General features: G+C 39.4%; 1 protein-coding gene across 2 annotated transcripts in view; it reads left to right on the forward strand.

Annotated features, from left to right (window-relative positions):
- Nucleotides 1-19,016, forward strand: part of LOC137379805 (leucine-rich repeats and immunoglobulin-like domains protein 3) — a 78,251-nt gene extending 59,235 nt beyond the window's left edge. For both annotated transcript variants that reach the window (XM_068051182.1, XM_068051183.1), the window contains 11 exons: nt 3,343-3,423; nt 5,178-5,249; nt 5,662-5,733; nt 5,965-6,128; nt 6,529-6,849; nt 8,629-8,910; nt 9,187-9,636; nt 14,319-14,477; nt 14,935-15,081; nt 16,052-16,306; nt 17,891-19,016. In XM_068051182.1, the coding sequence (XP_067907283.1) occupies nt 3,343-3,423; nt 5,178-5,249; nt 5,662-5,733; nt 5,965-6,128; nt 6,529-6,849; nt 8,629-8,910; nt 9,187-9,636; nt 14,319-14,477; nt 14,935-15,081; nt 16,052-16,306; nt 17,891-18,108 (2,221 nt within the window). In that variant the 3' untranslated portion in view covers nt 18,109-19,016. The remainder of the gene's footprint in view (nt 1-3,342; nt 3,424-5,177; nt 5,250-5,661; nt 5,734-5,964; nt 6,129-6,528; nt 6,850-8,628; nt 8,911-9,186; nt 9,637-14,318; nt 14,478-14,934; nt 15,082-16,051; nt 16,307-17,890) is intronic.
- The last annotated feature ends 7,047 nt before the right edge of the window (nt 19,017-26,063 follow it).

Here is a 26,063-nt window from a genome sequence, read left to right on the forward strand (position 1 = left end):
TATTAAAAATGCAATATAAATATAAGTTATTGTGGTGGTTGATTCTATAAGTCTGGCACATCTTTATATACAGTTTTCTTCGAGATAATGGCAACTGTTTTCAAGCAGAAAAGTTGTTCAGTGCCAAGAAGTAGACTTTCTGTTTGTAAGCTTTCTTTGTATATGTACTTGGAATTTTCATTGTGTGTGCTGCCAGTTCATTATTCTGTACAACTCCGATCTTGTCTTCTGATGCACTATTTACAGGATTTCCTCTGACAGCATTTTTGCCATTGAGGGCAACTCTGTAAAATACACAACCCATGCCAGGGTAGCCAGGATTTGGGGTGGGGTACTAAATCATTCCTTGGAAAGTATTGTTACTGGCTGCTTCCAGCTGTTGGGTGCTGGTAGTGGAAAAGTATAAAGAGCTGACACCTGGCTTAGGTGAACTGCACTGGCCACCATTGTTAGTGCACAAAGGTGAATGTTGAAACTTGTTGGTTGTCAAGTCCACCCGACAGTAGAAATGGAGCAAAGAAATTGAGTTGTGTCACAAGACCCTTTTTAGAATTGTATTTTTTTTTTAACACTAGGTTCAGTCCTTGGCTGCAGGAAAATGTCTGCTCAGATGATTTTGTGTAGCTAGCTTTATCTAATCAAATTTCCCATCTGTTCTCCTTGCACAGTAGTTGGAAGTCCTTATTTCTCACTGTTACCTGCAAGTCTGTACCTTGAGTAGGTTTGAAAAGAGCCAAGTGAAACTTAATTAAGTGGTAATGTTCTGAAAGCTTAATGTATCTTGTAATGGATATAAAATCCAAAGAAACCCATAAAAGATGCTTGTAGGGTCATTAAAGGGCAGGTGTATAGCTGGAGATGATGATTACTAAGGCCCCAGGTCATTCAGCTGGCCAGCCATGCAGAAAAGGATAGTTGGATCTGCTGTCAATTGAAATTCAAGTCCGTGCAATTCCATGTGGGCCCTTGTTTTGTACAAAGATTAATAAGAACCTATTCAATCTAGCTGTTCTTTAATAAAAATTGATGATGCAGCTTTAACCACTGGCTATGGATTATTGGTGACTTTCAAAATGCCTTCTAGCTAATAAAACCTTTTTATGCAGTTTATTTTTAAAGTTTTTAGACAATTATTTTCTGGTCAGTGATTTAGTTAGTAGTTGGCTTTACCACCTTGGCGATGATAAAGACTTGTGGGTGAACAAACTAAAGGTCTTCAATATAAACTTTTTATGCATGTGGACATGAATTTATTTGTACACAACATCAAAGGTGGCTTACAGTTTAATTGAAGCAAATATGACTTCTCAGATTCATGTTTTTGTTCATGTTTAAAACATTATTGTGTCCCGCTGTCTTCTGCTAAAACTGCTCACTATTCCAGAACCATCCTGGAATGCAAAGATAACCCCCCCCCCACTTCTTTTCTCTACTGCAAACAGTCTTCTTAAACCTCTCTCTCCTGTTTCCTCCACCCATTCATCTCCAACAATAAGTGTAGCTTATGCACTTTTTTGTCACTAAAGATCAAGACCATCCAATCAGCTGTCTCTGCTACGTCCCTCCTTTCCACTAGCTCAGCTGGCCAAACTTCCAATAATGCTGTCCCCCGCCCTTGCCCTGAACTCTCACATTTCTCTAGTTTCTCTCATGCCTTCTCTGAACTCATCTTGTCGCAGAAACCTGCCTCCTGTTCCCTTGATTCTATTCTGACTAAACTGCTGGACACCCAACCTCTCCTCCTGGTCCCCATGTTAACCGATATTGTAAACGGTTCTCTCTCTTCAGATGTTACCTCTTTTTCTTTTAAATCTGCTGTCATTAACCCTCCTCTCAAAAAAAAAACCCTTGACCCGACTGACTTGCAAACTACCGTCCTATCTTCAACCTCTCTTTCCGCTCCAAAGTCCTTGATCGTGTTACCTTTCAAACCTGTTCCCATCCTTCCCAGAACTCCATGTTTGAATCCCTTCAATCAGGTGTCCGCCCTTGTACTCTGTACAGTACTGAAACAGCTCTTAGCAAAGTCACAAATGACATCCTATGTGACTGACAAAGGTAAACTTTCCCACCTCGTCCTTCTCGACCTGTCTGCAGCCTTTGACACAGTGGACCACACCATCCTCCTCCTCCAGCTGGGTGGGACTACTCTCAACTGGTTCCATTCTTATCTCATGTAGCCAGAGAATTACTTGCAACGGCTTCTCTTCCTGCTCCCGCACCTTTACTTCTGGTATCCCACAAGGATCTATCCTTAGCCCCGTCCTATTTCTCATCTACATGCTACCCCTCGATGGCATCTGAAAGCACAGCTTTAGTTTTCATATGTATGTTGACGACACCCAGTTCTACCTTACCACCAGTTCTCTCGACTCCTCCACTGTTGCTAAATTATCAGACTGATTATCTGACACCCAGTACTGGATGAGCAGAAATCTCCTCTAATAGTGGAAAGACTGAAGCCATTATTATCGGTCCCCACTCAAAACTCCATTCCCTAGCTACCGACTCCATCCCTCTCCCTGGCAACAAAGTGAGATTAAGCCAGTCTGTTTGCAACCTTCATGTCACATTTGACCCCGAGATGAGCTTTTTCTGATCTCCTTCGTGCTATCTTTAAGACTGTCTATTTCCACCTCTTAACATTGCCAGACTTTAGCCCGTCTCAGCTTATCTGCTGCTGAAATCCTCATACAGGCCTTTGTTACCTCTAGACTTGACCATTTCAACATACCTCTGGCTTGTCTGTCACATTCTACTCTCCATAAACTGGAGGTCATCCAAAATTCTGCTGCCCAAGTCCTGTTCCCCTATCATCCCTGTGCTCGCTGACTTACATTGGCTCCCAGTCGAGCAACATCTTGATTTTAAAATTCTCATCTTTCTTTTCAAATTCCTCTGTGATCTCATCCCTCCCTTTCTCTGTAATCTCCTACAGCCCCACAACCCTCCAATATATTTACGCTCCTCTAATTCTGGCCTCTTGTGCATCCCTGATTTTAGTAATTCCAGCATTGGTGGCCACACCTTCAGTTGGCTAGACCCCAAGTTCTGGAATACCCTCCCTCTACCTCTCCACCTCACTTTCTTCCTTTAAGACAGTTCTAAAAACACACCACTTTGACCAAGCTTTTGCTCATCTGATTTAATATCTCCTTTTGGGGCTCAGTGTCATACTTTGTTTTATAATGCTCCTATGAAGTACCTTGGAATGTTTTATTACATGAAAGGCACTATATAAATGTAAGTTGTTATGTACAGGGTTGAGCCAGATTGAAATGAAAAACCCATATTTTGCAAAACATTTGCTTATCATTCCTCTTTCTTAATCCACCCCAATAGAGACCTGAAAAACAATGAAATCTCATGGACTATTGAGGATATGAACGGGGCTTTCTCTGAATTGAGCAAACTTAAGAAATTGTAAGTGCTGTTTATTGTTTTGTGATGGAATGAGCACTGAAACCATCCTAGTTAGTTAGTGTGCATGTGACCTGAATTTAGGTGCAAAGATAAATCAGAGGTGACTTCAAAACATTGAAGCAAACCATTTCAAGCTCAATGAGCCCTGTGGTATGGAATGTAATGTGGGTCCTATACTCTAGGGTGAGGAAATAAGCATGTCTGAGGATAAGGGGTCACCCATTTAAGACAGAGATGAGAATTTATTTTTCTCTGAGGGTCATGAGTCTTTGGAACTGTCTTCAAAAGGCAGTGGAAGCAGAGTCTTTAAATATTTTTAAGGCAGAGGTAGATAGATTCTTCATAAGCAAGGGGGTGAAAGGTTAGCGGGGGTAGGCAGCAATGTGGAGTTGAGGTTACAATCAGATCAGTCATGTACTTATTGAATGGCGGAGCAGGCTCGAGGGGCTGAGTGGCCTACTCCTGCTCCTAATTCGTATGTTTATATGTATGTTGTTCAGGGCAGCTTGATACAGTCATGCAACTGGAGATGCAGGTGGAACTTGAGAACCCTGAGCATCATTTTGAAAACTAAAACCAAAAAAAAAAATGTGAAGTAATTCATTTGGTAGGAAGAACATGGAGAGACAATGTAGAATAGAGGGTACAATTCTAAAGGGGGTGCAGGAGCGGAGGGACCTAGGTGTATGCGTACATGAGCCATTGAAGGTGGCAGGACAGATTGAGAGAGCGGTTAACAAAGCATACAGTATCCTGGGCTTTATTAATAGGGGCATAGAGTACAAGAGCAAGGAAGTTATGTTGAACTTGTATAGGACACTAGTTTGGCCTCAGCTGGAGTATTGTGTCCAGTTCTGGGCGCTGCACTGTAGGAAAGACGTGAGGGCATTGGAGAGTACAGAAAAGATTCATGAGAATGGTTCTCGGACTGAGGAATTTCAGTTACAGAGATAGATTGGAGAAGTTAGGACTGTTTTCCTTGGAGAAGAGAAGGCTGAGAGGTGATTTGATAGAGGTGTTCAAAATCATGAGGGGTCTGGACAGAATAGATAGAGAGAAACTGTTCCCACTCATGAAAGGATCGAGAACGAGAGGGCACAGATTTAAAGTATTTGGTAAGAGAAGCAAAAGTGACATGAGGAAAATCTTTTTCACGCAGCGAGTGGTTAAGGTCTGGAATGCGCTGCCTGAGAATGTGGTGGAGGCAGGTTCAGTTGAGGCATTCAAAAGGGAATTAGACAGTTTATATGAAAAGGAAGAATGTGCAGGGTTATGGGGAGAAAACAGGGGAATGGAACTGAGGGATTGCTCTTTCAGAGAGCCAGTGCGGACACGATGGGCTGAATGGTCTCCTGCACTGTAACAATTGTGTGATTCTGTCGTGATTGTACTTGAAAACAAAAATTAGGCAAAAATTACCGAGTATTTCATACAGCAGAGAAAACAGGACAAGCAAAGCAACAGAATTGGATTTCTTGTTAAATAGAGTGGATTTGTGTGAGACCGCAGATTTTAGTTTCAGAATTGAAAATCTGAACTAAGAGTTAGCAAAAATTATGCTGCAGTGGTTACTTTTTGAAGGATCCATGTGATCTCTTTAGAATATAGAAAGGAGTTTTTTTTTATATGAAGTGAAAGCTTGATTCATCTATCTTTTTTACAGGCACTTCTGAACCACATTAATACTCCTGATTGTATTCAAATGTGAACATTTTTGTTTCCCTATAATTAAAATTTAAATGCTTGTTCTCTAGGGGACTACAGGGAAACCGTATTAGATCAATCACAAGAAAAGCATTTTCTGGCCTGGATGCACTTGAACACCTGTAAGTATCCTATAATTCCAGCACAGATGGTGCTGAATGCTTCAGCCAGTTAAATCATTAGTATGTACTTGCTGATAGTGGTAAATGATAATTTTCATACTGAGTGTATATTGATTGTAGTGTATAAATGTAGAGATGAACACTCAGCACTGTGCCAGAAACCTATGGATTTTAATTGTTTTTGCTTATCACCTAAGTTGGTTGTAAAGTGATTGTTTAAAGACTGCTAATCATGAAAGTTTACTAGTCCACTGAGCGCAGTCACTCTTTAATCGATGCTTTTAATCGAATATTTTAAATTGGGCATAGCTGGAGCAGCAATACGGAGTAAAAAGTTACTGACTGTAGAAGAGGTGTTAGTAGTGGGTGTTGTATTTCATTAGTACTCCTTTTTTGGGGTTTTTTTTTGCAGAGATCTGAGCAATAATGCAATTATGTCTGTCCAAAGCAATACCTTTTCTCAGATGAAGAAACTTCACGAATTGTAAGTATGACATGATTGTGAATGTTAAGTAACATGAAGGGCTGAAACTAAATGTTGGACTCATCTTGATAAATTAATCACTATACCCAGTTACACCATTGCAGCTTAATATTTACTATTAGTCCTATTTGTGCAGTTCAGTTATATACCTCAAGAAACTTTAACTTTCCTTTTTTACTTTCTTTTGTGACTTATTTTATTTGCATAATATTGAGCATTTGTTCCGCTTAGGCATTTGAACACTACAAGCCTTCTTTGTGATTGCCAACTAAAATGGCTGCACCAGTGGGTGACAGACAATGGATTTCAACCATTCATTAATGCAAGCTGTGCCCATCCTCAGTGGCTAAAAGGAAAAAGTATATTTGCCACCAAACCAGAAGACTTTGTGTGTGGTAAGTGGTGAGCTTTTTTTAAATGCAAATTAAAATCTTCTGTCACTAGTACAGGTAGGTGGTAGGGAAATATAGGGACAGGTGGGGATGTTTGGTAGGAATATGGGATTAGTGTAGGATTAGTATAAATGGGTGGTTGATGTTCGGCACAGACTCAGTGAGCCGAAGGGCCTGTTTCAGTGCTGTATCTAATCTAAACACAATCTAAACAGATCATGTAAGAGCACAAATGTTAAATATTTGGCCAACGTGAATAATTCTCAAGTATTTTTATCTGAACATGGAATAAAGCATTTAAGTATATATGAATTATTGCAGCTAATTAGCACACCTAGATATCCAACAGTTATAAGTTTTCTTTTTTGCCTAATTTATCTTCTTGAAAAATGATTCCTCACAGATGACTTCCCTAAACCTGAGATTATTGAACAGCCTGAAACCCAAGCAGCCGTAAAGGATTCCAATGTCAGTTTCATCTGTTCGGCAGCGAGCAGCAGTGACTCACCAATGACATTTGCCTGGAAGAAGGATAACGAAGTGCTTCATAATGGCGAGATTGAGAACTACGCACATCTTCGGTCTCAAGGTGGCGAAGTAATGGAGTATACTACCATCTTACGCCTTCGACATGTAAATTTCAGCAGTGAAGGAAAATACCAGTGTGTCATTTCCAACCACTTCGGTTCATCCTACTCCAACAAAGCCAAGCTGACTGTGAATAGTATGTATCCATAGTTTTTCAGTGATTGAACAGCTGAAAGTTAATCTTAGTATACTGGTTGTTTTAAATGTATTTAATTTAAGTTTTCCACCTGGACATTTCATGTTAGACAAAAGCCAGTATGAAAATGTTCTTTAACACCTCTTAGACATCTGAAACATTTCACATACAATTAATTACTTTGAAATATGAGAACTGTTTTCTGTAGATACACAAGGCAGTCATTTTGTGCACAGGTTCCCTCAAACAGCTTGATAGATGAATGCGCAATTAATTTTTTCAGTGATGTTTCATGGAGGAATGATGGCCATGATATCTGTTCTTTGAACCTTCATTTTTAATGTCTGATCTAAAGAGACATTTCTAACCATGCAGCATGCCCTCCAGTATTGCGCTAGAATGTCAGCTAGGATTGTGTGCTGAAGTCTGAGGGTGGCTTCAATTCATAACCTTCTGACTCTGGCATGAGAATGCTACCAACTGAGCCAAGCTGATACTTGTAGTGCAGTGAAATCCCTGCCAACAAGTGCTGGTTATTTCTAAGCCTTTTTTCCTTCTCAGTAGGAATTTCAAAAACGTGCGTGTTTTCATATATCACAATGGCAGCAATGCATTTGGTTTATGTACATTTCAATCCCCCCCTGCCCCACCCAATATTCTTGAGGTAACTGTCCTTGGTACATTATGTGTGTTTTTTTTTTTAAAGAGTGTGCTCATATGCTGTTCATATTGATTTGGAAAGTTGTGTTCATGGATCTGTATTCTCAGATCACAATTAGTTTTTTTTCCTCTGTCTTTGTCCTCTATTCTTGTAAGTCTTTCACTATTATAGTGTGTGATTATACACCCAAGCATAGACGCAAGGGAAAGTATGAAAACAGCAGCATTAACCATGTGCTAAATTTCTTTTAAAAATACCATGACTTTACAGCTGGCAATCATTGTATAATGGTGTAATCCTGTGTCCTGGTTTACATTGGGGTAATTTCCTTCTATTAATTTTGATTTTTTATCTATTTTAGCTAAAATTGAACTATTCTTTATACAGTACTCTTACATTATATTGCCATTTTCTTAATGTCATAAAATTGGATGATAATTTGCTGCTTTATTGATTCCATTGTAGCAACACATGCTGTGTTCTGCCAACTATTTAATCTGAGAAACAAACTGGCATTGCTCCATGTTTATTCCTTATTATCCTACTACCTGTATGCCACAAACTGCAATCACTTGTAGTGGAACAAGTAGCAGAATTGGATGAATCACAGTGGAATGAAGATGTGGAGAAATTGAGCGAGAGCACCACACTAGTTCACGTATAAAAACAAATGCTGGAAATCTGAAATAAAAGCAGAAAATGCCAGAAGTACGCAGCTGGCGATCAGTGATACTCCCATCTTAACTTGGAGTGAACTAACGAAATGGCAAATGCAGAAAATACACCATTCACAAGGAGAAATCACAGGTAAATGAGATTTCAGTGCATATCTTTCAGCAGCTGAATCATCACTACCTGTCTTGCTTCTCTCAGGTGACTGCTGTGTGTTTCCTGCAGGTCAGTCAGCACCTGTAAGGAGAAAGATGGATAGTAACACTTTGTCTGCTCTGTTGAAAGCTATACACCTGAAACATCATTCCCTGTCTTTTCTCCCTATGGATGCAGTGCATTTCTGGCATTTTCTATTTCATTATTTCGCTTGTAGTTAAGATGTGAGTAGAGTTAGAATCAAGGTGTCCATGAGACATGCAAACAGTATCTTCCATTGTGTTTTGCAGTGTTGCCATCATTTACAAAATCACCAACAGACCTTACTATTCGAGCAGGGGCTATGGCCCGTTTAGAATGTGCCGCAGTTGGTCATCCAACACCACAGATAGCCTGGCAAAAAGATGGTGGCACCGATTTCCCTGCTGCACGAGAGAGAAGGATGCATGTTATGCCAGAGGATGATGTATTTTTTATTGTAGATGTGAAAATAGAGGATATTGGAATCTATAGTTGCACAGCTCAAAATAGTGCTGGAGCCATTTCAGCCAATGCAACGCTAATTGTACTAGGTGAGTGCTAACAGTGTTACGTTTAACCAATGTAAACAAGTTTCAGAAATAAATGTGTAGTTTTCATTATGTAGTGTAAAAACAGGGAAAGTCTTTTGTTTTCTTTTCCTTTAAAATATTGAGCTCAACGTAATTGAGAGATTATCTTTTGTAGCTTGTGTGATCTTCATTACCATTTAGCCACTGCATTCTTCGTTAATGCCGTTTAAAAATCAACTATATAAGAAATAAGAAACTTGCATGTAAAACTTAGACTCTCAACTTCTTTTAATCCAGAAACACCTTCATTTGTGCGTCCTTTGGTCGACAAAACAGTAGCAAAAGGTGAAACTGCAGTACTGCAATGCATAGCTGCTGGGAGTCCCCCTCCGAGGTTAAACTGGACCAAAGATGATAGCCCTTTAACGGTGACAGAAAGACACTTTTTTGCTGCTGGAAATCAGCTGCTGATTATTGTAGACTCCAACCTGGAGGATGCTGGGAAGTATACTTGTGAAATGTCAAATACCCTTGGAACTGAACGTGGCCACATTCGTCTAAATGTCATTCCTGCACCGAGCTGCGATTCTACACAGAGTGCTGCACCATTTGAAGAGGATGGATGGTCTACCATTGGAATTGTAATCATAGCAGTGGTTTGCTGTGTGGTTGGCACTTCTTTAGTCTGGGTGGTTATTATTTACCATACAAGAAGAAAGAGTGAGGACTGCAGTATAACAAACACAGGTGTGAACATATTTTGTGGTTGTAAGATTACAATTACTTAACACTCAAAAACACACACATTCTATTGTTATTTTCTCCTTCCTCTCTCCTTATTTTGAGAAGAGGTAGAATTAAGAATACTAGAAAGCATGCTTTTTTAAAATTAAAGTTCTCACTACTTTTCTCCCCTCCGTTCTTCCACATTCCTGATTGCATTGACTCATGCTGGGGTACAATTCCATCAATACAGATCATCCTAGCAAAGCGGTTGTCATTTGTGACTGGGTCCTACCCTATAAGTATTGACAGGGTATTCAACTATGGAGAGGGATCACAACCTAGCTTAATCTTGTCCTCATTTCACATCAAGACTTGCATACATATCAGGCCACTGGCTAACAATCGGGAGAGAATCTTTGCTGATATTTTTTTTTCTCCCTCTCATGTGAGCATCCTGGGACCAGTACTCTGACTGCTGCTCCCAGTGAGATCATTTAAGTCAACACAGGTTGGGGATGTTACTAACGTGTGTGGCTCAGCTATTCACTTGGTTAAATTACAGAGCCGTCAAGGGAGCTGGTAAATTTTTCCAATAAGCCCTTCTTTTAAACCTGTTGTTCCATCCCACCCACCCTTTTTGGTCCCAAGATAATTAACTCATCATTTGCACCTGTATTCCCATTTTTGCATTATAACACAGAGCAGCATTTTAAAAGCATCAGAGACAAAATGTTCAGCATTTATTCCCAAGTGTAAAGCATATTGTTTCTCTTCTAATAGCTCCTTCAGTAGTACAGTCTGCTTTAAAGTAGCTTTCTTCCCATGTCTTCTGAGTTTTTATTGTAAAAGTAATAGGTGAATTTGGAAGAAAAATGGGAAAAAACATGTACTTTGAAATTTTAAAAAGTTGAAATTTTTAATATTTAACATTTTGTTTGACTTAAAAAGACAAAAAAAACAATTTAGTTCTTTCAGATTGATTGCCAATCACAGGAGACTTATCTGTAGAATATTGTACATACGAACATAGGAATTAGGAGCAGGGATAGGCCACTCGGCTCTTCGAGCCTGCTCCACCATTCAGTAAGTTCATGGATGAACTGATTACTCCACATTCCCACCTACCCCGATAACCTTTCACCCCCTTGCTTATCAAGAATCTGTCTACCTCTGCGTTAAAAATATTCAAAGACTCTGCTTCCACTGCCTTTTGAAGAAGAGAATTCCAAAGACTCTCAACCCTCAGAGAAAAAATTTCTCCTCATCTCTTGTTTTGAAACAGTGACCCCTAGTTCTAGATTCTCCCACAACGGGAACATCCTTTCCCCATCCACCCTGTTCAGACCCCTCAGGATCTTATATGTTTCAATCAAGTCGCCTCTTACTCTTCTAAATTCCAGCGGATACAAGCCTTCCTTGTAAGTCAGCCCGCCCATTCCAGGTATTGGTCTAGTAAACCTTCTTTGTACTGCCTCCAACGCATTTGCATCCTTCCTTAAATAAGTAGACCAATACTGTACACAGTACTCCAGATGTGGTCTCACCAATGCCCTATATGGCTGCAGCATAACCTCCCTACTTCTGTATTCCTTTCCCCTCGCGATAAACGATAACATTCTATTAGCTTTCCTATTTACATGGTGTACCTGCATACTAACCTTTTACGATTCATGCACTAGGACACCCAGATCCCTCTGCATCTCAGAGCTCTGCAATCTCTCACCATTTAGATAATATGCTTTTTTATTCTTCCTGCCAAAGTGGACAATTTCCCACATTATACTCCATTTCCCAGGTGTTTGCCCACTCACAACCTATCTATATCCCTTTGTAGCCCCCTTATGTCCTCTTCACAAGTTACTTTCCTACCTGTCTTTGTGTCATCAGCAAATTTAGCAACCAGACCATTGTCCCTTCCTCTAAGCCATTTATATAAATTGTAAAAAGTTGAGGCCCCAGCACAGATCCGTGCGGCACACCATTCGTTACATCTTGCCAACCAGAAAATGACCTATTTATGCCTACTGTCTGTTTCCTGTTAGGTATCCAATCTTCTATCCATGCCAATATGTTACGCCCTACGCCATGAGCTTTTCTTTTCTGCAATAACCTATGATGCAGCACCTTATGAAATGCCTTCTGGAAATCTAAGTACAATAGATCCACCGGTTCCCCTTTATCTACAGCACATGTAACTCCCTCAAAGAACTCCAATAACTTGGTTAAACATGATTTCCTCACAAAACCATGTAGATTCACTGGATATCATTTCTAATCAGTGTAAGGAGCCAGCATCTTTGCTTACTTTTTCCTATTCCTCCCTGCCATCCTTTCTCTCTATCTGAAGGCTGTGACTTGTGCTGTTGTAGCCTTGCACTGTTTGACTGTGGGGAGAATAACAGTCACCCTGATCCTGCCTTTCATTGATCTGCATAATGTCTTCCAGTAGGAGTCACTGAGTAGTGATCAGAAACGAGAACCCTCCCACTCTAACAATGGACCTCTGAGGCCAATTGTTTTATTCCCATCATTGCCCTCAGTGAGTTGGACTAACCTAACATAAGTGCTAGTGTCTTGTCCAGAGCGCCGTGGACTGCAGAGATCAATACCACATCACATAGAGCAGTTACACACTGAATCTTAGAACTTCTTAACTTGCTGCTACTTCATTTTCCTTAATGGAAGAAATACATGCTTTTGTTGCCTTACTCGTGAATCTCAAATATACTAGGCTGGATTTTATAGCACCCCCCGCCCCAATCGGTGTCGGGGGTCGTGGCAGGGGGAACTGGAAAATGCCTCTGGGAGAGGCCTGGACTCCAGGAAGGACCAGCCCGATGTTGCCAGGGCGGCCACCGCCACCCCACCACCCCCCCTCCCCCTGCCACTCGGCGATGGGAGCCAACTCTAAATATTTTAATAAATGTAAATTAATGAATAAATGACTTAACTGATAGGGCTGTCCATTCCGGTGCCATATTGGTGCCGGTGGCCGGCACTCCCATGCCTTCGGATCTCTATTCGGAGATCCGAGGCAGAACACTGGTGGGGGTGGAGGGGGGAGCAGGTAGGTTTCTCTGTGCAGGAGATGGGGTGGGGACGGAGTGGGGTAAAACTAATTTCATTGGTCTAAGGGGTGGTGGGAAGGGTTAAAGTTTAAAGTTTATGAACTTTGTTGGGGGGGGGAAGCACAAGGTAAGTGTTCTTGAGGAGGGAAGGAAGGGGGAGGGCAAGTTTTTATTTCCATTGATATTGGGGGGGGGGGGGGAATGAGAAAAGGTCAGACTAAATTTATTTCAATTTTTACAAACACTATCTTAAAAAATTTAAATTGTAATGTAGGGCTCGAAGCCCTTTAAAAATGGCGTCAGTACCTGACTCTGTTGCAGGAGAAGGAACGCTCGCCCCCTCCACTTCATTGGTGGGGGTGGGGGATGCAGTCCACCCTGACCATTTAATATCATGGCTCTGCGAAGCTCTGCCCGCACAGCGGCGGCAACTTAAATTTCAGTCCACTATATTACAAAAAGTGCTTTTTCAGAGTTATGTTATTTTATAGTTAATACAAGAGTAGGACTATAGAAGAGATTATTATAATTGCATACAACACACCAGAGTGTTGTTTGGAAAGGAGATTACAGAGTAACTTCCAAAGTACAAATCCATCATGTTATGACTAGGTGTGAAAGATGTCTAGGGGTCCCTCTCAGCCTTCACCTGGTCGTACCGTAACAGGGTTTAATTTTAAACACACCGTGTTTTTAGCTCTCCCTTGGTGAATCCTTGTTCACCGCTTTCCAATTATAAGGCAAAGAAACCAGCACAAATAGGCTTTCTTGGGTTTAAAAAAGAAAAGCTGAAATTTATTAAACTTGAACTTAAACTCTAATTCGTTTAACGCCTACGGATACATAACACGTCCACGCTACCATGCATATGCGTTGCACAAATGCAAATAGAGACAGAAAAGAGCAGAAGAAATAAAGTGGAAAAGTTTGAGGCAATATCTCTGAAGAGTTTTTGTTACGGGTCTTCAAGCTCACTGTAGAGTCCTTGATTGTAGGTAGATCTTGCTTTTTGTTGGGGCCCAGTATTCTTCTTAAACCTTGTTCACTGTAGGAGACTTTTCTCTTTTGAGGTTCATGTGTCTTCAGTGGATTCATAGGCTTGTGAGAAAGAGATGGGAGCAGACAGGAGAGATCTTCTCAGTCCAGGAGCAAACAGGCACTCTGCCTTCAAACTTTCTGTGGCCAGTTCAAAAGAAAACCCTGGAACAGCCAGGTAGTCATGTGACCAACTGGTCTAACCAGTCCTGGCCCTTGTGGATTGTATCCTCCTTAGCAGGCCCTGGAATATGCTTCCTCACCTTTTGATGTCTGTTAGTATGCAAACGTCTTTTCCAGCCACAGCTGATCTGTTTAACAAGTCATTTCTTCACTCCAGTAACAGTGTAAAATCAATGTTCATGACAAAATTAATGTGTCTCATTCTAGGCAGGTGGGGGCTTAGCATGACAATCACTGTTGCTGTGTTCAAAAAGTGGCTGCATTTTTCATAAATATATTGAACCAAAATACTTTTGATGCATCTGTTATAAAGAAACTAAAGAAACTTTAAGAAATTTTAGTTGTTAGGTTTTTTTAAATTGATGAGTTAATGATTAAAACTGAGATGTTCTTATTATCATTTATGTTATTTTACAGATGAGACAAATTTACCTGCAGATATCCCAAGCTACTTATCATCACAGGGAACACTATCAGATCACCAGGAAGGGTATGGACGATCGGAAGCTGGAAGTCACCATCAGCTTATGACTGCTTCCATGAATGGATATTTACTTCAGCACAGAGGAAGTGATGGTAAGCATTCAAAACTCATTTGCACGGGGAAAATCCTCAAAGTACCACAAAAATCTGGCTGCCTTCATTTGCACTAGTAATTTGTTCTGGTGAGTGTTGACAACTTGTATGCACACCAGTCCAGATTGCTAACAAAACTGCTAAAGCAAAATTATATTCTGTGTGTATTGACATTCATGTACAAGCATCTCCAAGGGAGTCAGTTGGCTGTCTGTTGGAGGGAAGATGAGGAAACTATTCCCATATTCTACAACAACACTTCCTAACAGTTTGATAATGAGCAGCAGGAGGGGATTTGAGATATTTCTGAGAGACATGATAGGCACTTATATAAATATGTCTTTCTATTTTGAAGTTTTTGTTAAAGATAATGAGTTACAGAAAAGGAGATTTCTTTAGAAAAAAGTAAAGTAAATTTGTATGGATCAGCTTGATTAGAATTTTTTTTTTGTTTAAGATCTTTGTCACATTGACAATGGAAGTGACACTGATACAGAAGGCATGGCTGAGCCACTAGTTTTCCATGACCCAGATCGAGCAGGTTCAGTATACATGGGAGGAATTGTGTATGATTCCGAAATGCTGGAAGGAATCCATCAACAAGGTAAATACAAGTTGGATACATGAGTATGAAACCACAAAATACTACAGATGCTGAAAATCTGAAATAAAAATAGAGAATGCTATGGAAAGAAGCAGCCTTTATGGTACTATCATAACTTAATGCCAAGCAAGAAAACTGTGCCATTTTTCATGTTCTGATGTTTTGCTAAAATTTTCTATACTCACTGGTATTTTCCACTCACCATTCCTAACATTTCTTTTGGTTTGGAGAAATTGAATGTGGGCTTTTTTTTTGAGTTTATGTGGATTTATATAACATTATAACAGATTTCATTGCTGCAAGTGGAATTTTGGCTGGTTTCTTCAGTGATTACAGGCTCATGGAGACCAAGAGCCCTTTATTGAAGCAGTGAGGGCACTGTACAGTCACTGTTAAACTGTTTTGTGAAAACAGTATGCAAGTGTGGAGGTTATGTGCAAACAAATAACACAAAACCCAAATAATTAAAGCAATAGGATAAAGTACGCATATTTCTAGTCAGATCTGAAATGTTTTCTAAACAATCATTCTTTTTTTGAGATTTTAGTCCATTTTTGATGCTAGCAAATATCAGTGGTGAGTCCATATTCTCAATCAATACTGTAGTGTCTTTTCACGTTTTAGCTTCTTTGTTACTTGCAACGCACCCCCCCCCCCCCCCCCCCCACCACCACCATCCCCAATTGTTCTGGCTCATCAAGGTGAAGAGTATTAATGCTAGCAACAAAACACTTTCAGGCATCCCCTGTTAGCATTAGCCCTCCTAGGTCAGATATAGCACATCATGCCTATTTTAGAATTTTTTTTTTGTGGTTATTCCACCAACTGGTAATTTTGGGGAATTGTTAAAAATCCTTTCAACAATAAACTCTTCCGAGTGTGTAAATGAACATAAGTGAAGTATTCTTTAAAAAAAAAAAATTTGTTGACTGTGCAAAACGTCTCAGTTTCTCACTAATATTTGTTACAGATGGAAGCTCCAATCAGGTGGGGGTTTGTGCAGGTGCCTACGATGATTCCAGCATACATTCGAAGAAGAAAGAGTATTGTCAATATACCCAAGTGCCCCCACAAGACCCCTTTGACCAAGCTATTGCAAAGATAATGGTACAGCTCCCAAATTCGAACTTACTTAATTCTATTCAAACTCTTCACAACGGGACTACTGTCGGCATTCCAGTTTCAAACAGGAATCCAGAAAAATTACCAGCAACCATGTATGGTGGTAGGTATTTATTTTAATCATACAGTGAAACGATTAGGAAAAAGTTATATGCTCAAGTCAGTTGACCAAATTTTATCTTTTTAAACCATTGCAATGTTCCTTTTTACGTGTCAATTTTGCCATAAGTAGAATTGTTTGTTTCAGGTGATATTCAAATAATGATCTATCACTGATTTTCAATTTTGAAATATATTGATTTGTTTTGATAGCTAAACCACGGAGCTTTAATTTCACGACAGTCTTTCACCCAACTTTATCTTTATTTAGTATCCAAATACACGTGCGTACACAGGCAAAATCAGGAAATTTACCCAATTTATTTTTAATTTCCTCCATAACTCACAGCATTTAAAACAAACTGTAGTCCTCTTACCAGACTGATGAAAATCAGTCATGTCATTACAAACTGATGATGTAATTTGGTATCTTAGCAGCCTGTGTGGTTCAGCTACTTACCGATTAAACTGGCATCAGAGGAGCTGTCAGTAACACATTCAGAATCTTGTTTTTGAGAAGTATGGTCGCATTTCTATAGTAAAGTATATTAACCTGAAATTGGACTATTAGTTTTAATTGAAAGTGCAAAAGTCCTTTTAGTTGCAGGATCAATTCCGTGTCCCTTTTTGTTCTTTTTCTCATTAGCTTTTTTTTTAGCCTGGGGGGACTTGTGTTGAAAAAGGAACAAAGATTTGTGTCAAAACTAGACTGGAAACTTGAGTACTGTTCAAAGAACGCTATGATTTTTGTGGTTCAGTGCATCTCCTAATTCTACTTTTGTTCAGGATTAAAAATTTACAGATCCTTTCTGCTTCACTGGATATGAAGGGGAAGGAATTTATCTTATGGCTCCATCTTTCACTGGACACTATTATGTCGCCAACTTAAAAATCCTTCAGTAGATTTAAAAGTAACTTCATGTGTGACTTTTATTTTCTTTTTGCAAAACCACCATACTTAGAACTATTGTGGCCCATTCACATATCTGTAAGATATGTTAACACAAAATTGAACTGCTTCATTATTTTTTTCAGATTACACTAAGTATATTACAAACAGGCCTCTCATAATCCAGTTACCAGCAAAAGCTTTTGCTGTAATATTTTTAATCTTAATAGTTATTAAGCTTATACAAGACAAACAATAAATAGTGTGCAAGCATCTAGTGCATAAGTTGGATCCTGTAAAATTTGAGGTCCATTTGTATTTCTGCGAACAAAAGAACATAAGAAATGGGAGCAGGAGTAAACCGTATGGTCCCTCGAACCTCCTTCGCCATTCAGTACAATGATGGCTGATCTGCCTCAACCCCACTTTCCTGCCCGCTCCCCGTATTCCATGATTCCCTGAGCTACAGTACTTCATTCTTGATATTTCATACTATGTTCTGATATGGGTAGTGTAAACATACCTTTTTCTCACATTTTTGTTTATACATGTTGCATAACTGCAGAAATGTTTTTCAGAAACTACATTTGATATTCAGAACTTGTCGGTTAAAGCAAAATTGTATTGTGTAGATTAGCAGTTTGAAAATTGTTGCAACTAACTTGGAAAATTTCATGCTTCCTTGACATTTGTTTCCAGGGACATTTGGAAAGCCTTTGTGGAGAACGCTCCAAGATTATTCCCAACCAGCTGCCTCTCCGTCATTAACGCTTCATCATAATCCTCAAGCCTCATTGGACACTGACTCTGAGGCTGAAGAAGAATTGGAGAGTCCCTCAGTTTCTGTCACTGGGCAACACAATAGTACATATGAACGCACCATTGATAAATGTAGGACTCCAAAATTTCAACCTTAATACGTAGACACCAGCAGCATGAACTACCACACTGAAATTTATTGTACCAAAGAAAGACTTGAACAAACTACCTCATAAAGCCGTGTTGCTTCAGTTCTTCAGAAAAGCGATTCTTTCATTTAGGAAATCCTTGTATCTTGAATTGGTTGTAGATCGGTGTAAACTAATGATTGATGGACCAAGAGGAAGCGTTGCCAATGTATGCTTTTATTTTGAGAGCACTATCCTTCTGAAGTATGATGAATTTGCTATATTTTTTATTATTTTATACTTTTTTTTACTGAATATTATAAGTTTTTCACCTGTAAATTATGTAAATAATTAACAAGTATTTTACCTATGTTTGTATAATAGGGGATACTTTTTTTAAACTGAACTTCTTGTTGGTATGCTAGAATTTATCATTGGCGGTACAGCATATTAGTTATGTGGTGCTAAGTCCGACTGTAGGTCCGAATTTTAGTGCCTTGTTTGCACACTTACATTGACAATAAAATGGCATTTAGCTTTGAACTATATTTTAAAACGAGCTCATTGTTTTTGTGTTCTGACTTGAATATGTTCAGTATGTAATCTTTCTAACATGCGTTATACTCTTAAGGACCCAGCACAGCTACTACCGAGATGAGTAAGTGACCTTGATAACATGCAGAAGATGAAAATTTGTAATTACTGATGTGATGCTTTGTGTTGAGCCTAAACAGATGAATATTGTCGTTAGACTGCAATATATGTGCCTTGTGACAGAACTGTAGCAGTATAGAAATTTCCTAATTTATTGAAATTTGCTGTGTTTTTTCTCTCCATTGGAATAAGTTTCGCAATCTAAATAGGCACGTGCATTTCTATGGTTTGTATTGTGTATCTTTACTATATACTGTAGTGCACCATAATCGATATAAGTAAAGATCACCTCTGGTTTTACTTTAGGAATGCATAATTGATCAGGTCCTACATTATGTATTGTAATTTATGGATCTTATAAGATAAGATTCTGTTTACTGAGTACTATGATAAGTTGTTTTTAATGTTGCTATTCAATCCTCAAGTTGTATACAGAGGAAAATACCACTAAAGGTAACTTGTTATTTTCTGTCCATAATTGTTCAGTCAAGGAAATAAACTTATTCTTACTCATACCCATTACACTTTCAGGCTTCTGATGGTGCCATGCTACCCAGTCAGTAGGATATACATACGGATTGTCTGGAGTAGATTGCACTTTCTTTAGAGAAAAATATGTATTTTTAATTCTTTCTGTGAGGAAAATGCCTTTCCTGCTTCACCATAACACTTTCGACAGCCTGGATTAGATCAAAAATATATATGGCTAATTGCAGATGCAAATCCTTATCCTGCATTCACAGTATATATGGTAGTGTGTCTAAAATAAAAGCAAAATACTGCGGATGCTGGAAATCTGAAATAAAAACAGGAAGTGCTGGAAATACTGAGCAGTTCTGGCAGCATCTGTGGAGAGAGACTCAGAGTTGATGTTTCGGATTGAAACCGGTTCTGAAAAAGAATCATATCTGACTCGAAATGTCAACTCTGTTTCCTTCTCCACAAATGCTGCCAGACTTGCTGTATATTTTCAGCATTTTCTGTTTTTATTAAAATAGTATATTTTGCTGTTGGGATTTAAATTTTTTTCTTAAAATAAAATCTATGTGCTTTCAAAAAAATCTCAGGTTAGTGTGTAAGATTTATATGGTTAGACAATATGTAAGAACATTGCAGTTAATCTTGTTAACTATTAACTTCTGTAATTTTGACAGATTCAACCTATTTGTATTGTAAAATTTATTGAATGGTACTGCTGAAGAACTTCAGCTGATTATCATGTTACACTTTGCACATGCAGTACATGAAAAGGAAACAATGACTCATTTTCTCCCCACCCAACATTTTCCAAAAAAATTAGGAATTACAATTTGGATTTCTCTATGTTGTGTGATTCAGAGAACTTAAAGCGTTGTAATTGAAATTAAACATTTTTTCCTTATTGAGTGTCAAAACCAGGAAATGGAATACAATATAATTTTGACCATCCAAGCTTTCAGGCCTGACATCTCATGACTTGATAACAGAGTAAAGCACCCTTTACTTCAACAAATTAATACTAAGTTAATCCTGTCGATCGTTGTAAAAACCCATCTGGTTCAGTAATGTCCTTTAGGGAAGGAAATCTTCCATCCTTACCTGGTCTGGCCTACATGTGACTCCAGACCCACAGCAATGTGGTTGACTCTTAAGTGCCTTCAGTGGGCAGTTGGGGATAGGCAATAAATGCTGGCCTAGCCAGCAATGCCCACATCCCATGAACGAATAATAAAAAAACATTATGTGCTGTGGGCCTACTTTTTACTGGGAACTGGATTGAAACTGGCCAAACATATTCCACTTAGGATCCTTGTAGCTATCATAGAAAAAAGATTTGATTCCACTGCACCTATAATGCTATCAGAAAGGGGGAAAAAAATAATCAGTTGATTTTGGATTAAAAACCAAATCCTACATTTGGAAGGCACTTGTTATATTAAGGGCCAACTTTTTAAATGCCTTCATTGACCTCTGTGCCCTTCATAAGCTCTAATTAATCAAAAATTTTCAGCCTGTGTGCTTTTGTGCACTATATTGTGCATTCCCAATACTCCTTCCCTTGCTAGGCTCCACTGACTCCCTATCTCAAAACACGTTGGGCTGGATTCTTTAGAGGCGTTGATGTCAGGATCTGTGGTGGCAGGGGCATGAAGATGGCCCCGCATGAAGCCCACCACGGACCTGGACGCTGGCAGGGCCTGGCCCGATCATGCCGGTGGCGGCAAGGCCTCATGGCGGCCTCCCGGCCGCTCGGTGACTGGACCGCCATTTTAATATTTAAATAAATTACCTGAATTAATGGGTCTCTGTTGCCTCCTGAACTCACGCTGTGATCTTCACCCCGGCGGCTGGCGCTGCCGCGCCTTCGGATCCCTGTCTGGGGAATTGAGGTGCAACACTGGTGGGGAGGTGGGAGGAGGTAAGTTTCTCAGTGCGGGGTGGGGGGGATGGTTGTGGGGGAATGGGGTAAAATGAATGTCATGGGTGTAGGGGATGGTGGGAAGGGTTATAGTTTAAAGTGTGTGCAGGTTTGGGGTGGTGGAAGGTCAGATTGTGAAGGTAAGTGTTTTGGGGGATGGAAGAGGGGTAAAAGAAATGTATTTATTTTAATTCCATTTCACTTTAAATAGTTAAATGTCCTAGTAGAGCTGGCAGACTTTAAAACAGCTGACGCCATTACTGAGGATTGACAGTCCTGCCCCTCCATGTGATTAAGGTGGGGGGGGAGGGGTCCTGCCCCGGCTATTTAAATGAGCTGTCGCACTTGGAATCGCAGCGACTCTTTGGCGTGCAGCCCACATGGGTGGGTCACCATTATTTTCGGCAGCGGGCTTATAGAATTCAGCCCATTGATTTCAAGATTCTTGGCATCCATTCCATGCCTTGCCTATCTCCAACTGATGTTTTCCAACTGCACCCTCCATTCCTCTAACTCTTATTGCTTATCCTTCACTTGATTTATTGGTGATGAATTCTTCAGTAATTACAAATATGCCCTCTAAAACTATCTTCCTAAACATTGCACTTCACTACTTTCAAAAACCTACTATAAACTTCTCTTGACTTTGCAACCCTTACTTATTCCCAACCCTTCTCAGTGCTTTCATATAGTTAACCATCCTGAACTATTTGATATGAAAGGGGTGCTGTACAAGTATAAGCTGTTGTTGAAAGTGTGGTAATCTACTGCACTAGCCGGTTGTTGCCTACCCACAGCTCAATCTTCCCTCCTTTCCTGAAGGCATGTTGGGATGTGATTATGCCAGCAATGACAATGCTACCATGCCTCCTGCTAGCATGAGCCTAAACAATGAGTGCCGGACACTCAACTGGAGATACCACCACAGCTGATCACCAATTCAATTCTCATCTGATTGATTGACATGCACACTTCCAGAAATGGTCACTGAATAGCTATCCGAAATCCTGCTAAGTATTTTCCTTTGGCATCTCCCTCTCCAGTCCAGGGAAGCTGAAGCTTAACTATATAGATTTTCACTACCACCTGGGTATCAACTAACTCAGCACAGACTTGGATTTAATTTAGAATTTTCAATTGACGCAACATCCAGTCTCTTGGGCTAGAGTTCCAGATTTAAATTACTCTGTGTAAATGGTGCTTCCTGATTTCACTCCTAAATGGCCTAGCTCGTCTTTTAAGATACGACCTCTTAATCTGGATTATCTCCCCTATGGAATCCTATTATTGTTTTAAACTCCTATTAAATTTACGCTCAAAGTGCCAAGTTTATGCAACCTGTCATAATTTAATCCTTTCTCTGAGGTAAGCAGTATATTTAATATCTATTTGCTGAGCCATGGTTGGTGGTGGGTGGGGGGGGGGGGTTGCGGCAGGGTTGTGGGGGCACTTCAAATAGATAAAAAAGGTTTGTACTTTGTTTGATGATTCATTTAATAACTGCACACCTGCTCTCTCAAACTTTCTTCCTGAACTACTGCACCTCACTACTTTTATTTCCCCATTACTTAACATTTATACCACCAATTTATATTTTCAGTTGGATGTAGAGTTCTCCAAACAGTGAAGTCAACACGATTTGTTTACACATTCAGTGCAGTTCAGATTTACTCCAAGTATTTTACCCAGAAGGTATTTTTGGGATTGAAAGGTGATCTACAATAAATCAGAAAACATTTGTGGCCCTTGTTCATAGTTAAGGTGAGTGTCATACATAAGACAAAGTAAAGTACTTTGTTTCTTTGCAGTGCCATCATCTGAATTGCTTAGCTACGGGAGTGGTCAGAGGCTGTGCAGTAATGCAGTATAACTTGTGCCATAAATGTAAAATTTCTTAAACAAGTTATGTACCAAATTCAGATAGTCCCATCTACATAATGAAGAGCCCAAGATTATCTTTAAAGAGCTTCAAGTGTTGCACTGAGTCACCGCAAGAATGATATCAAATGTTATAATTTCCAAAATATGAGATGGTGATTAAAGTATACCCTGGTTACTCACTTATATTGACCTGTTGGGCCAAATGGCCAGTTTCTGTGCTGTAATTATTTTGTAATAGATTTCTTTTTAAGTTTCAGTGAGAATTATTTTCCTCGCTTTATCCCATCACCTCCAACAAGCCTCTGTCCTTAACTCTTATTTAACTTCCTAATAGTTATGTCGGGTTAAATCTGATGGAGTGAAAGCTGGTGGCGCTGCTTGATCCTGAGCAGGTTTCTTTCCCCACATTTACCCCACCACCAAGACCATCCTGTTCTATTTTTGCAATTCTGCCTGCCTTCACTTGAATTGCAGCTAAGACTAGTGCTTTTACTACCTCAAGGCTTGACTTCTGTCATGCTCTCCTAGCCAGTCCCATGCTTCCATCTTCCATGAACCAATTCTTTCAGCATGCCACTGCCTGTATTCTTGCCCACTTACAGCTCTTCACGTCCATTAACCGAGCTACATCCTAGCAGCATCCTAATAAATTAATTTCAAGATTCTTGCTCAAATTTAAATGTCTCTATAGTCTTGCCACATCTCAGTCACTTTCTTACCTATAGACCTGCTTGGATTTTTTGCTCTCTGACACTGGTCTAGTCCATGTTGTTCTTCATCTTTGCTCCACGGTGGGTGGTCACTCCCTAAATTCTCTCCCTTTACCTACTTTCCAAAGCCTAGTAAAGGTCTTGCTTTGTTTGCCTGGCCCCTTTTATTTTGTTCTACCTATCCTTTAATCAACTACTTAAAATCTATTACATTCTCCAACCTGTAACACACTCTGGGAATTCTTTCCACTGTGAGGAGTACTGTAGATGCAAGTTTTTGTTATGTCTCTCTCAATTGCTTTGTCTTTTTTGCTGTCTCTCCTTTCTCTTTCACTCCCCCATTTGAATCAAGTTTCATACTAGGAACACTGTTAATATTCTTTCAAAGAGCTAGCCCAGGCACGACAGGCCAAATGGCAGACTCGTGCTTTAGTTTCTATGATTTCTATGAAGGTATGAAAAAAGCTTTGCAGGAAGATATTTTTAACTGATCCAGTTTTTCCTATTGATACTGAATTTTCACCATAAATTGTTGTGCATATGTATAGTATAAATTAGCATTTGTATATATAAAAATATACAATATACTGTATAATCTTTTTGATGTGAACTGATAACTCAGTGAAATCCTTCATTGTTAATAGCTTTCCTAACATAAACATTCAGATTACAATGGAATCCACACAGTGAACACCATAGTCTTTTGAAGCAACTGGTACTAAATACAAAATGAAAACTGGAGAAACTGGTGTGGGAAATGTCACTTTTTCAGAAAGTAAGGAAGAAAGTATCATAAGTTGAAGATTTGCATTTCTGCATGACAACTGGACAACATATAGGTCTTCATGGTGAGCAATCCAGTATAATGAACTAGAATAATTACATTTATTTTTAAGTAAACACGGAATATGTTACAAATGATTGATTAAAAGTTAAATTCTGTACCATAATATCAGATAGTTCCAATGGATACAGAGGAACGGAACAGACATCTTATTTTGCTCCTTTTCTTACGCTGGATCCATTAACAATCTTGTTTTAACAGCTGCTCTTAGGTGTGAGAAATGATTGACAGGAAAAGAGAAAGTGTATTGGGTGAACCATTGATTGATTTTCTCTCTGATATTCACAACATCAGCATGAACAAAAGAGCAGTGTAAGGATATCAAGGTCTCCCAGGTTAGAATAGGCAAGGACAAAGGCATGGAAAACACATACAGGCTACAAAAATAGAGGTATTGCATGCTGCCATGAATGGAATTAATTATCGTACATCAAAAAAGCTGCCTTGTATAAAATATTAATTAGGCTGCCAGTTGCGTTTTCACTGTGCTTTTAAATCTCATTTTCAAGGCAAAAATGTTGGTATTTGTTTCCAATGAGAATAGTCATTGCGGCACAAAAGGAGGCCATTCAGCCCATCGAGTCCATACCAGCTGTCTGTAGAACAATCTAATCAGTCCCGTTCTTCTGCTCTATACCTGTTGCCCTGCAGGTTTATTTCCCTCAAGTGCCCATCCAATTTCCTTTTGAAATCATTCATAGTCTTCCCTTCCGCCACCCTTGTAGACAGCGAGTTCCAGGTCATTACCACTTGCTGCATAACAAGGTTTCTTCCTCACATTCCCCTCTGCATCTCTTGCCCAAAATCTTAAATCTGTGTTCCCTAATCCTTGACCCATTAGCTAATAAGAACAGCTTTTCTTTGTCTACCTTATCTAAACTTCTCAATCTTGTATAACGCTATCAAATTTCCCCTCAACCTCCTTTGCTCCGAGGAGAACAACCCCAGCTTTTCCAACCTAACATTGTAGCTAAAATCCCTGGAACCATTCTGGAAATTCTGCACCCTCAAGGATCCACACATCCTTCCTAAAGTGTGATGAGCAGAACTGGATGCAATACTCCAGTTGTGACCTAACCGGAGCTTTATACAGATTCAGCATAACATCGCTGCTTTTGTACCTAATCTGTTTAGACAAAGGTTGCAAATCTTTAAGTCGAAACTCAAAACAGTAATGCACTAAAAAGCTGTTCAAATTTACAGTAGGTTTTAAGATTAATAGCATTTCAATTTATTATTACTAAAGCATTAATTGCCTACTGGTAAGTTCTTAAATTATCATCTTCATCAGGAATATGTTAAATACAGAGGGAAAACCAGTTGTGTATTTTGAAATATTTATTGCGAACAGTGCTGTCAAATATATAAGAAAAATACTTTTCAGTTAGAAAATGAGTTCTAACAAGAAATGCAAAGTACTCAACTGGTATAGCACAAGGCTATTAATTGGAATACCGCATTTGGTGTCAATGGGATGTTCTCTTCATCCAGCTGTTTT

The sequence above is a fragment of the Heterodontus francisci genome, chromosome 18 (assembly GCF_036365525.1).
Source record: "Heterodontus francisci isolate sHetFra1 chromosome 18, sHetFra1.hap1, whole genome shotgun sequence".
Taxonomy (NCBI): Eukaryota; Metazoa; Chordata; class Chondrichthyes; order Heterodontiformes; family Heterodontidae; genus Heterodontus; species Heterodontus francisci.